This window comes from Pseudochaenichthys georgianus, chromosome 5 (genome assembly GCF_902827115.2).
Source record: "Pseudochaenichthys georgianus chromosome 5, fPseGeo1.2, whole genome shotgun sequence".
Classification (NCBI taxonomy): domain Eukaryota; kingdom Metazoa; phylum Chordata; class Actinopteri; order Perciformes; family Channichthyidae; genus Pseudochaenichthys; species Pseudochaenichthys georgianus.
This window is the reverse complement of record NC_047507.1, coordinates 25,123,407-25,137,595: the sequence shown is the minus strand read 5'-3', so window position 1 is coordinate 25,137,595 and position 14,189 is coordinate 25,123,407. Positions and strand designations below refer to the sequence as shown.

Sequence of the window (14,189 nt, the reverse complement as noted above, 5' to 3'; positions counted from 1 at the left end):
AAAGGAACGAAGTTCAGGGCAAACCAAGGTCACCAATGACAACTAAACGCTACGTGGCTCTAGTTATCACCAGCACAGAACTGAAGAAGGCAAAGAAGTAATGACTTAAAACTTTAAAACATCTTAAACACAATGTAGTCCTGTATCTGCTGATGTGTTCTACTTTACAAACTTTAATACTCAGACCAGGAAGGCCACACTATCTGGTTAAACAGTATATCTGTGAAAACTGAACATTTGTGCAAATGCTTCGGACAAGAGGAATCATATTCAAACAAATATATTAACTCAGACCAATTACAAGCATTTTAAAAGTTGAACATACAAAGATTTTTGCCCTTTTTCTTTTTACTTTCTTTCTAAAAAAATGTCACTATTGAGATAACAGGAAGTTAAGAGAAACAGAAGTGAACCAACAACAGATCACAAAGCAGTAAGAGGGCATTACAAAAAAAACTAAGAGGGGTCTTATAAAAAGAACCAATGGGGCTGCATGCCTTAAACTGAAGAAGCAAGAATAAAAGGTGTCGCTTTACATTTGATTTAAAATGGTCAATGGTTTGAACAGGACTTGGTAATGGGATGGGAGGCTGCAGTGCCAAGAAGCAGCAATACAAACATTTGTTCCTCTTTGATTTTAAGTGAAAAGTAAGGTGCTGCTGTTGTGGAGTTGTTGTGAGGTTGACCTGAGTGACCTGCAGGCAGACAATGGGAAAGTAATGTATTGCGGAGCTGATCAAATTAAGGCTTTATGATCATAAAGTAAGATTTGTTATCCATTCTGTATTTCTCTGGTAACATGCAGCAGCAAGCCATGCAGGAGACAGATAATGTGTTGTATTTTCCTTTTCCCAGGTCAAGCAAAAGCAAAAGAGAAAGGAGATTCATGAATGTTAAATAAAACATTTGCAATAAAAGTTATGTTTTTAAGTTTGAAAATATCCATACAGTGATAAAGAATGAACTGTGCAAAGATACTGAGCACTGAATGTACATTTTCACAGTATGAAAACTGTTCAGTGTCAACTTAAGATAAAAGAACGAAAATTCTCCTTTAAAAAAAGTCATAATCTTGTTTAAATTCATTTGTATTTTTACTTAATTTAGAAGACAACAATTTCAGCCAGATGCTGAAATATGAATGTGAGGAGCAGTACATGTTTTCACAAGTTGAACCTAAAATATCTTTGAGAAAATAAAATGCAAAGATTTACATATTACAGTAAAACAACTATTGTTTCTACAACTACCTCTTAAACAGTATCATGGTATGCCTGCGATGGTCCTCTAGGTGGTAGCATCTCTCATAACCTCCCAACTGATACCTAGTATCACCCCTAAACAGTCTAAGTACATGAATACTGAACATATTATTATTATTATATTATTATTTTGAACTATTACTTAGAATCTCACATGGGAACAACCTGTTTGGTATTTGTGTGCGTTTACAGTACATTCATATTCATGTTTTTAATGAAATGGGTGTTATCTTGCACTGGCCAATTATCCAAAAAATTATCCTCTTTTCACTTCCTAGCTGTTTTTTGTCATCATAAGAACTCACAGATGTGTTTAATCCACAATGTTGTTTTGTCATGCATCATTGCACCTTTTGTCTTTTTTTTTGTTGCAACAGTTGATAATTCCTTGAATCAAACATCCCTCATGATTTATTGTATAATTTACATGCAATACAGTAAATAGAAAATTAAACATGCACAAAACACAAGGCAGGATAGTGGAAGACATGATAGGTCAACCATAAACTTAAAACCATAAACTAAAAAGTATAAAAGTATCGCGATTACCCTCATTAATTATTGTATCCACATGCCTGTTTATTGTTATTCAGCTTGCCGTTTTCATAGTGTGTTCAGGCACCTCATATATTATTACATGGGGTGTTTCCCCAACATCACTGGTGACATCATTTCTGGTACTGTATAAAAGATGGGTGAGAGAACTGGAGCCTATCACAGACCCTCAGCTGCTCTGTGTACTGAAGCCGACCATCATGCGTGAAATTGTGCATCTGCAGATTGGACAATGTGGCAACCAAATCGGCTCAAAGGTAAAAAAGCAAATCCTTTTCCAAAAGTTATAATGTGCATCATTAAAGTTATTGTTTGAGATTTAAAATTAGCTGAGCTTTGTCACACTAGATAAAGACAATTTGAAAATGTTTTGAAATAGATATGCATATTTAAGGTTATTTATGTAGATCTTTTTAATTATATAAAGAATAAACAGGTATAGTTTTCCTTTATATCTTTTTTTGATGACGCTGCATATTTAGATATATTCTGTTACTTTGCATGGTGCCACCAACAGTTGTGAGTGACACGGGGTGCCCTGTGAGGCATTCAGGGGAAAGATAAGAGCAAAGCGAGACGCATGTGGGACATTTTTTAACATGACAACACAAAAGAAGAAAGAGGAACTACAAGATAGGATGGCTAACACATCATTCTGTGTGACATTCGAGGACATTGTGGTATAAGAAACTAGCAGTCATTATGCAGAGTGTATCATTTTATCATTTGCAGCAGAGATTCTTGATCTGGTCAGAACATCATGAGTTTCCACAGATTAATACAAATTTCTTAGAAATGTTCTTGTCGATTCTATCTATTTTTAATGATTGCTCACTTGGAATTTGTTTTTCAAGTTTCATCATTTTAAAATTATGAATACTTTTTTCATGATAAGCAATGCTATTAAGTAATTACTACTTGTACTAGTTTATAACTTGTGCAAGTTAGGTTTCCGTAAGAGTAGTGTAATTTGACCATTTGTAAATGAGGAAAAGCAAATTACATTTTATTTACAATAAAATGTTTTGAGATTTTTTTTAAAGAGAAGAAGTATTAGTGACTTTGCACATTTTCTTTTGGATGAGGTGCAACATATTCAGTGTTCGGAAGTAAACCAAAAATAAACCAAAGATTTTGATTACATTTGATTACAGTTTTTCTTCATTCAACAGATGATGTTATTCATTTAAATAATCTGACCCCACCCTGCTCATAAGGATAGGTTCAGCAGTCATGCACTGACTGAAGAGGTCTACAACATGAAACCATAAAGTTATTCTCCACAAAAACAGCCCTACCTAGAATTGTAAAACTAACTTGACTTCTTATACATAAACACTTTAAATCTGGTGATGTTATAATGATGATTTTCCTCTTTGGCACTATCTTTTCTAGTTTTGGGAAGTGATCAGTGAAGAACATGGGCTGAATGCAACGGGCATGTATGAGGGGGACAGCAGCCTCCAACTGGAGAGGGTGAACGTCTACTTCAACGAGGCTCATGGTAATGGAGAGGTTATTTACTGTTCATTTAATAACCGGCACTAATTCAGTTTATTTCATGATAAAAACTTTAACATATCTTTAACATATTTGAGTTCAGAATGCACATTTCCAGCTATATCATTTTAAAATGTCCATTGTTTGCAGGAGGTAAATACGTCCCTAGGGCCCTTCTTGTTGACCTGGAGCCCGGTACGATGGACAGTGTAAGAGGAAGTCGCATCGGAGCCCTTTTTAGGCCGGACAACTTCATCCATGGTGAGACAAACAACAACATCCTACTGGGAATACCTGCTACAATTTGCGTTATGTTGTTTATAAAGGCTATATTATATAATTATGTAAAAGTAAAGACATAAGTTAACTTCTTAACACATGTGGTATTTTGGATACAAATGCTTCCCAACTGGAATAAATCCTGCATATAAATTGTATCATGTCTGGAATTAAGTGTTTTTAAAATCTTCTTGTAATAAACACCATCCATAAAGAAGTGGCACAACGTTTTTGTTTTAGAAGAAGAAATACTCCCCAGAGGAGAAATAAAATGTTAACACATTACATACAGGCCCAAAATAAAAAAACATTCGAAATAAGGAACTACTTTTTCGGTGTTGCAGGGAACTCAGGAGCTGGGAATAACTGGGCGAAGGGCCACTACACAGAGGGAGCGGAGCTGGTGGAGCAGGTGATGGATAGGGTGAGGCACGAGAGTGAGAGCTGTGACTGCCTGCAGGGCTTCCAGCTGGTTCACTCCCTGGGCGGAGGAACCGGCTCCGGCATGGGAACCCTCCTCATCAACAAGATCCGAGAGGAGTACCCTGACCGCATCTTCAACAGCTTTAGCGTGATGCCCTCCCCTAAGGTCTCTGACACGGTGGTGGAGCCCTACAACGCCACCCTGTCAATCCATCAGCTGCTGGAGAACACGGACGAGACCTTCTGCATCGACAATGAGGCCCTCTACGACATCTGCTTCCGCACCCTGAAGCTGACCGCGCCTACTTACGGGGACCTCAACCACTTGGTCTGCATGACCATGAGCGGGGTCACGACCTCTCTCAGGTTCCCTGGACAGCTCAACGCAGACCTCAGGAAGCTGGCTGTCAACATGGTGCCTTTCCCTCGCCTCCACTTCTTCATGTCGAGCTTTGCCCCCCTGACGGCCAGGGGCAGCCAGCAGTACCAAGCCCTCACGGTGCCTGAGCTCACCCAGCAGATGTTTGACGCCCGCAACATGATGACGGCGTGCGACCCGAGGAGGGGGCGCTACCTCACTGTTGCTGGCATCTTCCGAGGGCGGATGTCCACCAAAGAGGTAGACGAGCAGATGCTTGCAATGCAGCAGAAAAACAGCAACTACTTTGTGGACTGGATCCCCCATAACTGCAAGGTAGCAGTGTGTGACATACCACCTCGGGGGCTAAAAATGGCCTCTACCTTCATCGGGAGCAACACAGCCATTCAGGAGATTTTCCGGCGTGTTGGGGAGCAGTTCACCTTGATGTTTAGACGGAAGGCTTTTCTTCACTGGTACACCGGGGAAGGTATGGATGAGATGGAGTTCACAGAGGCAGAGAGCAACCTCAATGACCTGGTGTCGGAGTACCAGCAGTACCAAGATGCCACCTCTGATCTAGATTTGGGAGCAGAGGATGAAGAAGAGGAGGGACCGCCATCACCAGTGACAACGAAAAGTCAGTCCCGGGTGGAAGTTCAACTGGAAACAGTGAATGAAACGAGCAAAGGCACAGAGGGATGAGTGGAAGACGTATTGTGTGGTGTTAAGGTTTGAACCCTTGTTGGAACAATGTGGAAAACTCAAGTGGAACTGTTGGTCTGAAAAGAAACTGTTTTATTTTGTAGTTTTCTTGTGCTTTGTTTGAATTAGACAGTTTTGACTTAATCAGGATGTTACTTATTTAACAAGAGTGCTTGTTGTCTCTTATGTATTCTTCAAAATATGTATGATTGTGTTTAAAACACATGTTTAGTATGTTCGTTCTTTCTTTCTTTTATAATGGAGTTTTTTTGCGTGTTTATGTTACCTAAAGTGTGGACAAATGTATGTTATGCCAGCTTTTTATAATTCACAGCCATTAAAATAAATTGTGATGTTAACAATTTTCCATTCTCCTATTAGAGTAAATGTTGCAATTGACTAACCTAATATAAGTTTTTATGGCAATTAAAACCAATAACATCAAAGAGTGATTTTTTTGTTATTGAGAGTACACATTAATACAATAATAAAAAAATAACAAAGTATGTTTCTTTATTTTTATTTTGTTTAATCATTTTTTAAACTCAACCCAACATTTCTAAACTTAGCTTCAGTGAGGGTCAGTTCTCTGACAGCACAGGGACACCGTTCAAGGCTGTCGCTCAGTTTCCTTTAGCGAGTCTGTCACATGCAGATTACACATAACTTGGACAGAGTGTCTGCACTTTGAGATAAGCACACATGACGTGGAGAAGAGTGCAGTAGCCTACTGCCATAAAGTACACAACTACTCACACAAAGGCTATACAGGGATAAAGGAGAAAGGCAAACACCAATGTTACCCACATCTGAATATAGGTTATGGTGACAAACCCAGGATTCACTCACTGAGGCCAATATGTTTAAAGTAATAAGCAATGAGTTCAAAAGGGGAAAAAGCTGTCAACTACAGATCGGGTAAATATGCAACAAAGTTTCATCATAACATGAAATAAAATGTTTGTCTACTCACTTGATCCTGGCAGTCAGCATTAATACTTAAGTTGAATGGATATCTATTATTCTATATGAGCAGCCCTTCTGGTGCCAGCTTGGCTAGAAATGGCCCAATCAACAGATAGTGGTCTAACCTTTTTTTTTATTGTGACCAGTTCAAGCAGGGTGAGTTTGTATGTTTCCTTGAAGAAGAGATTAAGTCAAGAGAAAGTACAATTATCTAATAATTAATTCACAATATAAGATAATACAATATTCTGAAATAAATATAACTTTATCCGCAGATCCATGTTTTTCATGTTAATCGTCTCTCTCTGTGGTTCCCAACTTGTGTTATAGAAAATTAAGAACTGAAGATGTTAACAGCTGAAAAGAATAGAAAAGTATTAGCTATTCAAATATCCAGCAAACCCAATGGAATAAAGTCTACACTTAGAGCAATACTGATGACTTTTGCATCGTTTTGCATAAAGATTTGCCCATCGATTTGACCTTGTTTCGTCAACAGCTGATCTCTCATTCATTCAAGGTTGCAGAGAACTTCCAACCTTCACTAAACTGAATTGTGTAACAGCAGAGGTGCGTGTGTCACCTGACAGAAAGGAACATATTATGCATGCTGTAAAGAGCGATGTAAATCTTTATCATTCACCTATTGTCGAGTTTAGATTTAAAGCATTTATTTTAAGCTTTCTGTAGTGACAGTAAACTCGTGAGGCACATAGGTAGCGGAAGTGCGTCAGTCAGTGACTCATGAGTGCAATGAGTCAGTAGGGGGGATTGCAGCAGCCTCTGAACGTGGTTCTGATTTCAGCCAGTGTGAAGTCACTTACCGGCAACCGCGCATCCACCACCTCACCAGCATCTGTAAACTACTGCAACCATGAAGATCTGGGTGTCAGACCACGTGTTTAAGTAAGTACACTGTTTATCTAAATAATGGTATTGTTTTATATTCCGGTGATTCAAAGGTGTACTGGCACGCATTTACCGGCTTCGTGTGGTGAAGAACACTCGCGTGGTGGTTCATGACAAATAGAACAACCAGAAAACGATGCTAATCATAGATATAAAACATATGATAACTACAACATCAGCGTTACGAGTTAGTGTGCTAATAGAAGCTAGTAGCCTGATTTTGAATTGCCAGATTTCCCTCGGTGGAACGGCTGTCACTCTGTCTGTGGCTTTATCGTTTAACAAAGCATTCAATCAGGCACGAACGAACACCAATGTATTCATGTATAGCCTACACCTTTATATTTATAAGTAAACTTCAGATTTTGAATACTGTCTGGTTGCAGAAGAGAGATGTAATGTTGCGCAATGATCAGCGGGTCAGCCCCCAGCCCGCGACCTTTCCCCCACATCTCCTTTATGCCGGTTTTGCCACCCTGGGTTACGTCGGCGCGTTCACGTGTCTCCGTGGCAACCATCCACCACTACGTTCTGTGAACTTGACTTGAAAGTGATAAATACTTGCATTCATAAAAAATGGTGCCATATCAACAGTATGGAGGCCTATATGGCAAACACTTTCTGTGCTCCTGTCTCTTCCACTGAGTTTTTTGTTTTGTTGCCTTGTTTCTTTTACATTTTCAGTCTAATATAGTCTATTGTTAGTTGCTGCTGAGCATCATTTATTTACCCCATTGTTCATTGAATGATATCCTTTGTAAATTAATTTCCTGTCTTTTTTATTCGTTATTCGGCTAAAAGATAATAAATATAAACACAGAAAAACAGTTGATATTTGAAACTGGGAAACATAAACGTGCAGCCTCTTTGAAAAAGTTGCAAAGTATTTACAGTTGGTGCTACAAATTAGTCCTACTTAGTATAATAAAAAAAAGCTGGATTAAAAGTAGAAAAGACACAAAAGTAGGCTACACTCACTGAGGTTTTATAGTGCTATTTGAAAAGAAAGTCTTATGTAGATTCAATGTCCTTTTACATCATTTACTTTTTCATTCAAAAGATCTTGACAGGTTTTAGTTTGCTTTGTTCATTCCCACGAATTTGAGCTTTAATTTAGTTTGCTAATGTTGTCACATAAGGTGTGTCGAGGGGGTTAAGATGCTTGTAGAATAAGCACTACACTGTTAAATGACTCCATAAATTGAGTAAGTCCGGCATTGAAAATGTAACATAACTACAGTTGATGTGTTCATTTGTATAAATTGTTATTGATGCGTTAATAATATATATTTTTTTGCTTTCCTCTAACAGCCATCCTTGGGAGACGGTGACCAAGGCTGCCATGCAGAAGTATCCCAACCCCATGAACCCCAGTGTGATCGGTGTGGACGTTTTGGACAGAGACATCGACAAACAGGGACGCCTCCACAGTAAAAGACTGCTCAGCACAGAGTGGGGTCTTCCCTCCATAGTCAAATCTGTGAGTACCAAAAACTGGTCTGCTGCTAGCATCAACGTCAAACATGTTGCTGCTCCAACCTTGTAGTTTAAGATAAGATAAGATGGATCTTTATTAATCCCTGTGGGGAAATTCAGGAGTTTTAGTGAGAGTGAAAGTACAATACAGTATTCACACAAGATTAATAAAATTGAAGATCAAATAAAATTAAAGGTAAGATAAAAACCGCTTTGGTCACACTTAACATGTTCACATGCGACTCTGAATGGAAAAACATATGACGTGCAGTTTTGTCCTGGTGCTTTTCATTGATGTTGTGATGAAAACAATATGACACTTGATAACAATGTTTCAAAACATAGCTGACACACTAGCTTCTTAAATAGTAATGATACAATTACTTAAAGGACCGACACACACAACATCATAATCCATCCTGAGTCTGTTATTCACCAGAGGTAGGTTAATGCTTTCCATCCAGCAAACGTGACTTTAACCCAGGAGGCTATTTCTGTCCAGGGACAGCAGACTTGGTGGCTGACTTGATCCCAGAGACCAGTTAATGGCTTTGTGCCACATTCACGTTGTACAGGACATGGTAGTGCCATTTCTAACATTGCTGAGATGCAACCCACCACTGCATGTGATGTAACTTTCCAGCATGGTTTAAACCCGAGGTCACTAGAATGAGAAGCAGTGACAGAGGCTTGTTACAACATGGCTTTTAGATGTTTCCCTTGTGTCTTCAGACTGACTCCAGCCCTGATAAGGCTTTAAAGGATAATATAATGTTGGAACAACTGTTCTTTAGAATGTATCTTTGCTTACGTGTCTGAGGACAGGGATGTTGTTAGTAACAACATCTTTGAATAATCCCTGTAAATCCACGAGCAGTCTAAGACACAGACTGTGTAGGTGATGGATAGCATATACATACACGTAACCCTTAATCAGATTGTCTCAAATGTAATCACTTCCGAGCCTCAGACTGTAAACCGGATGTACCATGGACGTGTCTTCCTTTGACCTCTGCAGATACTGTGGATAGTTAGTTAGGCAGTTATAAGTGGGCTTGAACATTAGATTAATACATAGCTCATCACATATTTTTAGCATAAACTACACTTATAAGAAGGCTAATGTCTGCATGAAGAAGATAAATATGAATGACACACAATGAGACTTAAATAAGACTAACATTTAATGTTAATTGTAAAAAATGAAAATGAAAGAAGTGTGTGAACTAATTCAACAAAGTCGTGGTTCAGTGTGGGCATGACGAGTCGAGATATACTGCATATTATTCAACTGTAATCTCCACTAGCATTGGTGTGTTTAAATGAAAACACTCATTATGTAACGTTTAGACAACAGATGAGTTGTGTATACATGTAGCTCTGTGAACTTAACAACCTTTTGGGGTAACCCCACCATTGAATAATTGGTAAATGTTTTAATAACGGCCCCATCTCAAAGGTAAAAATACCGCAAAGTAACATCTGCAAGAAAACAGTCTTAACAGATCACTTCAGTTTGTAGTGAATAATATTTCAATGTCTTTTTTCTATTTCTTTGTCTTCAGATCATTGGTAACTCAAGATCATACACATATATTCAGGAGCAGTCGGTTGTGGACCCCATAGAGAAGACTTTCGAACTTCAGTCCTCAAATGTGAGTACTTATGAAACAGCACACACCCTTTTAATGATGGTATTATTTAGATGTAAACACAGACATTACGCTTTGTGTGTTAAACGGTGAAACTTCTCTGGAATGAAGTTGGACATGCGGTTCTGAGACTTGTTTGACAACTCTCATTGTTGAATGTGACAAGTTGTTCTCTCTCCAAACATGAACTACTTTGTCTTCTGCAGATCACTTTTACCAACTTGGTCTCTGTGGACGAAAAATTAACATACAAACCCCACCCTGAGGATAAAGACAAGTAAGCTTTTTGCAATGCATGGATTATTTAATTTAACTGATGAACCCTGAAGTTCTGAAGCCTTTTGACAATATTAACAATTATCATTATTTTTTAACTCTAGAACAATACTGACTCAGGAGGCAATCATTTCAGTGAAAGGAGTCAGTCTCAGCAGTTACTTGGAGGGAGTTATGGCCAGTTCCATCTCTGCAAACGCTGGAAAGGTAAGAGATGAACTGTCTTTTATGTCATCCAAAGCATGTGTGAGGCCCATTTCGGGTAGATCCAAAAATGTATAATGTTAAACCAAGCATCCGACTAAATGTTCTTTGGGTCCTGCACTTAAAATAATCTACAGTAATTGTAATTTTCCTGCCGAGTGGCATATGATCTGGCCTATTTGTTGGTAATACCTACAAAATGATAATACTGTGCTTCAAAAGATCCTAATGTTTTTATAAGGTTGTCATTTCTTAAAATGGAACAATACATGACGTGGTTCTTTAGTAATGATATTTTCTGATTATTTCATTTGATAGATTTCAGGATGTCATAAATTGACTTTTTAATACATTTATCCCATGCTACCTCAAAACACCACACTTTTGTTGTTTTGAGTAATAGATCCCCTAGCAGCAGACATATTGTGCATTTAAGTAATCTCATGAACCCTCACATGTGTGTGGTTTTCCTCTGATTGCAGCAGGCGAATTGTGTCCTTTCTTTTATTCCGCTTAATGTTATTCTCTTTATATTCCTACCTTTGGGCTAATGCTTTATATTTGTTCTTAATCAGGGCCGTGAAGCTTTGGAGTGGGTAATCAGGCGACTGAATGCAGAGATCGAGGAGCTGACAGCCACAGCACGGGGGTCCATACGGCCCCCCATGGCTGCTGCTGTCACTGAGAAATGACAACCGCCTCTATTTTCCAGCAGAGTCAGAGAGAAATTGCATGCCAATCCAGCCAGCCATTTTATGGTGCTCTGATTCTGTTTTGGTGCTCTGGAGTTTTTTTCTATCATACTAGGGTACAATTGATCTATCTCATATACTTTTTACTATCTACATTAGATATATTTTTAATAGCAGACAGCAACATAAAGTGATTCTGTTGAGTGCCTGGCAGGACCGCATTGATGAGAGATTCGATCAAGGACATGTTTAGACACCACTGTTATCTGTGGGTTTGAAGACCTCAAGCAAAGAACTATCTGAAGCACTGGATGAACTAAAAACACTAGAAAAGTGCCAAAGAAGCACTCGCACCACTCTTTGTCCAGCACAACGCCAGCCAGTATGACTTCTCTTTTGACACTGACGGCCACAAGAAAAACACTTATAGTAAAGAAAAACAGTTATGGTGAGATGCGTAGAAAGGACCGTAAAGAATACTCCTGTCAAGAGAGCATGGCACAAAACAATGCCTTGAAGAGGCAGGAGTCATGTGCAATAAATGTCTAGGGTCCATGGAAATGGTTTCAGGTGTCAGAGAGTAGAGTTTGTCCATGTGATCATCGACAATGTGACGTCAATGAAGTGTTTCCACGTCAAGTTTATTTTTGTAACAGCCATCTCCTAAAAAACACTTTCTTTCGGGACCTCATTTATAACAAGACACAGCACTAGTCGACGTTCATAAGCCTGAATACTAATACTGATTTGTTTTTATGTGATAACTAATATTATTATAAAGGTATTTAAGTTAAATGAAGGGATCAAGGTGTTTGCCATGTTTAGGTTTTTGAAGTAATGTATAAGAACTTTTCAAATGCTGCATCGGTATTACTTTTGATATGAATCACTTGGATGTGTGTAGAGAGGACAGTACAAACTTACAAGTTACAGATTCACTGTACATGAATGTGTTTGCTAAACTCAAACAGTTGTATATGCACAAGACTACTTTAAGCTAAGACCTGTGAATTGACTTTTATTCGCACTTTCACAAAGAAAAGCTGCTACACATGCTGAAAATGAATCTGTGAATGATATCACTGTTTGAATTTGAAAAGGTCTTTCTTTATGTAACAGACAGCAGTGTGATGATGGTGAAATATTTACTTAATTTAACATAATATACACATATATTTTTTTATCTGTAATGGGAATATTTATTTCGAAAAACGGTTGTTTTGAGGTATTAGTTGCAACTTGGGTTGAACATTAAGAAATGTGATATATCGCTTGTGTGACTCCAATAAGAAAAGGTGTCACCAACTGCAGAATGTGACAACAAAATAAAAATATTTAAACTTGTTTATAAAATATCTCTGCCAGTTATTACGTCGTAAAAAAATAACAATCAGATCAATTAAGAAGAATATTGTTTTTTGAATTAGCATTCATTTTCCGTTTTCCAGTACTTACAGCCTCATGTAGAGGTGATACTAGCTGGGGGTGTGTGTGGAGGCACCGCTGCAGCATGAGCCTGACACAAGCAGCACTCCCGCTGCTGCAAGAGTTGAAGAGAGGTGTGGTGCTATCTGTTGAAACTGCCTCCACCTATTGGGGATTTGAAAGAGTGGAGTGGATATTCATCCAAATTATTTTTTCAAGTCACATTATGGCCTATCTGAAAACACGTCCAGTGTTTATGATTCTGACAAAATAGTATTTGATTGTCTTGGGAGGCTCAAGAGTTCAATAACTGCTTTCCCAAATAAATATTAGGTGAGCATAAACACTCAAACACCTACTGTGCACTGTAGACCAGTACAACTGGATTCTTCTAACATTGCTCACTGGTTATGATGTATTGGTGTCGTTTTTTTGAAAACACAAGTCACATGTTGCCCCACTGTGGCCAAATGCTAGACTCCATTTGTAATGTCAGAAACGGACTGGCCAGAGTCAATATTATATTTCGGTTTTTAAGTTGCTTTTCCTTTGTGTGTAGAAACGTTGCCAGGGGGTGGGGTGAGGGCTAAAGAAAAATATTAATTAGTGAATGCTATAAACAAGTTAAGCAAGAAGGCACCATGCTAGAGATGTCAAGTGGATTTAACCATAGGCTACTAGCCAAATGTTAGAATTTCACAAGAGCAGTGTTGATTTCTAAATATTTGTAGAATTGATTGTAACATGCTTATGTTAAAGATTTTTGAATTAATATTAAAGATACAAAGTGGAGGAGTCGAGGAGGGGAACCGAGGAAAGAGGAGGGGAAGCAGCAGGCGTTTAGAGAAATGAGAAATCCTCTCCTCTGAGCAGTCATTTTAAAGATGGACTGATGTCTGATGGACAGAACTGTGTTCATGACTACTTATATATTTACTTTTAATTCATTCACAGTGCGGTATAATGAGACAATAATAGGGTACAGATGCGGACATTTATATAAATATATACAATTTCAGAATCAAACAAGTATGAGAGCACTCCGTAACACAATCAGAGACTGGATATATGGAAATGCATCCGTGGAGGATGCATCAGTGTATCCTCGACCATAGTTCCTCCAGAGAGCCTCCTCGATGCTCGATCCTCGAAGTGCATTTAGAGAAATTAGAGGTCCTTCAACATGGCGCGCTGAAATTCATTTCCGGGTCACTGCCGGAGGACCAAGGAGTTGAGGGGAAATTTAGAGGTTTCTCAATACTCTAATTTGAAAAATGAAAATGTGTTTTATTTTTGCTTTCATATATATTAATAGTATTAACTCCTTTGACTAGACTGTACTAAAATAACACATTTCATTTAATAGTAATAATATTTCAAATGTGTTATTTTAGTACAGTCTAGTCAAAGGAGTTAATACTATTACTATATATGAAAGCAAAAATAAAACACATTTTCATTTGTTATGGTTGTTTGATTGAAAAGACAACATTCAACACATTTTCAG

At 38.2% G+C, this 14,189-nt stretch overlaps 2 protein-coding genes across 2 annotated transcripts; both read left to right on the top strand.

The window, feature by feature from the left end:
• Positions 1-1,979: 1,979 nt before the first annotated feature.
• Positions 1,980-5,528, top strand: tubb1 (tubulin, beta 1 class VI). Its single transcript, XM_034083988.1, has 4 exons — positions 1,980-2,074; positions 3,213-3,321; positions 3,468-3,578; positions 3,941-5,528. Exons 1-4 carry the CDS (start codon positions 2,018-2,020, stop codon positions 5,080-5,082), a joined length of 1,419 nt encoding a protein of 472 aa, XP_033939879.1. The 5' UTR covers positions 1,980-2,017; the 3' UTR covers positions 5,083-5,528.
• A 1,173-nt stretch (positions 5,529-6,701) lies between these two features.
• On the top strand, positions 6,702-12,610 carry prelid3b (PRELI domain containing 3). Its single transcript, XM_034083969.1, has 6 exons — positions 6,702-6,954; positions 8,269-8,437; positions 9,999-10,088; positions 10,292-10,362; positions 10,466-10,568; positions 11,141-12,610. Exons 1-6 carry the CDS (start codon positions 6,923-6,925, stop codon positions 11,255-11,257), a joined length of 582 nt encoding a protein of 193 aa, XP_033939860.1. The 5' UTR covers positions 6,702-6,922; the 3' UTR covers positions 11,258-12,610.
• The last annotated feature ends 1,579 nt before the right edge of the window (positions 12,611-14,189 follow it).

Bases quoted from the DNA above. Each gene is read 5' to 3' on its own strand.
- tubb1 (XM_034083988.1), top strand. From the start codon at position 2,018: ATGCGTGAAATTGTGCATCTGCAGATTGGACAATGTGGCAACCAAATC. The intron at 3,322-3,467 runs GTAATGGAGAGG...CATTGTTTGCAG, and splicing joins CTACTTCAACGAGGCTCATG to GAGGTAAATACGTCCCTAGG. The intron at 3,579-3,940 runs GTGAGACAAACA...TCGGTGTTGCAG, and splicing joins GCCGGACAACTTCATCCATG to GGAACTCAGGAGCTGGGAAT.
- prelid3b (XM_034083969.1), top strand. From the start codon at position 6,923: ATGAAGATCTGGGTGTCAGACCACGTGTTTAA. The intron at 6,955-8,268 runs GTAAGTACACTG...TTCCTCTAACAG, and splicing joins GTGTCAGACCACGTGTTTAA to CCATCCTTGGGAGACGGTGA. The intron at 10,089-10,291 runs GTGAGTACTTAT...TGTCTTCTGCAG, and splicing joins TCGAACTTCAGTCCTCAAAT to ATCACTTTTACCAACTTGGT.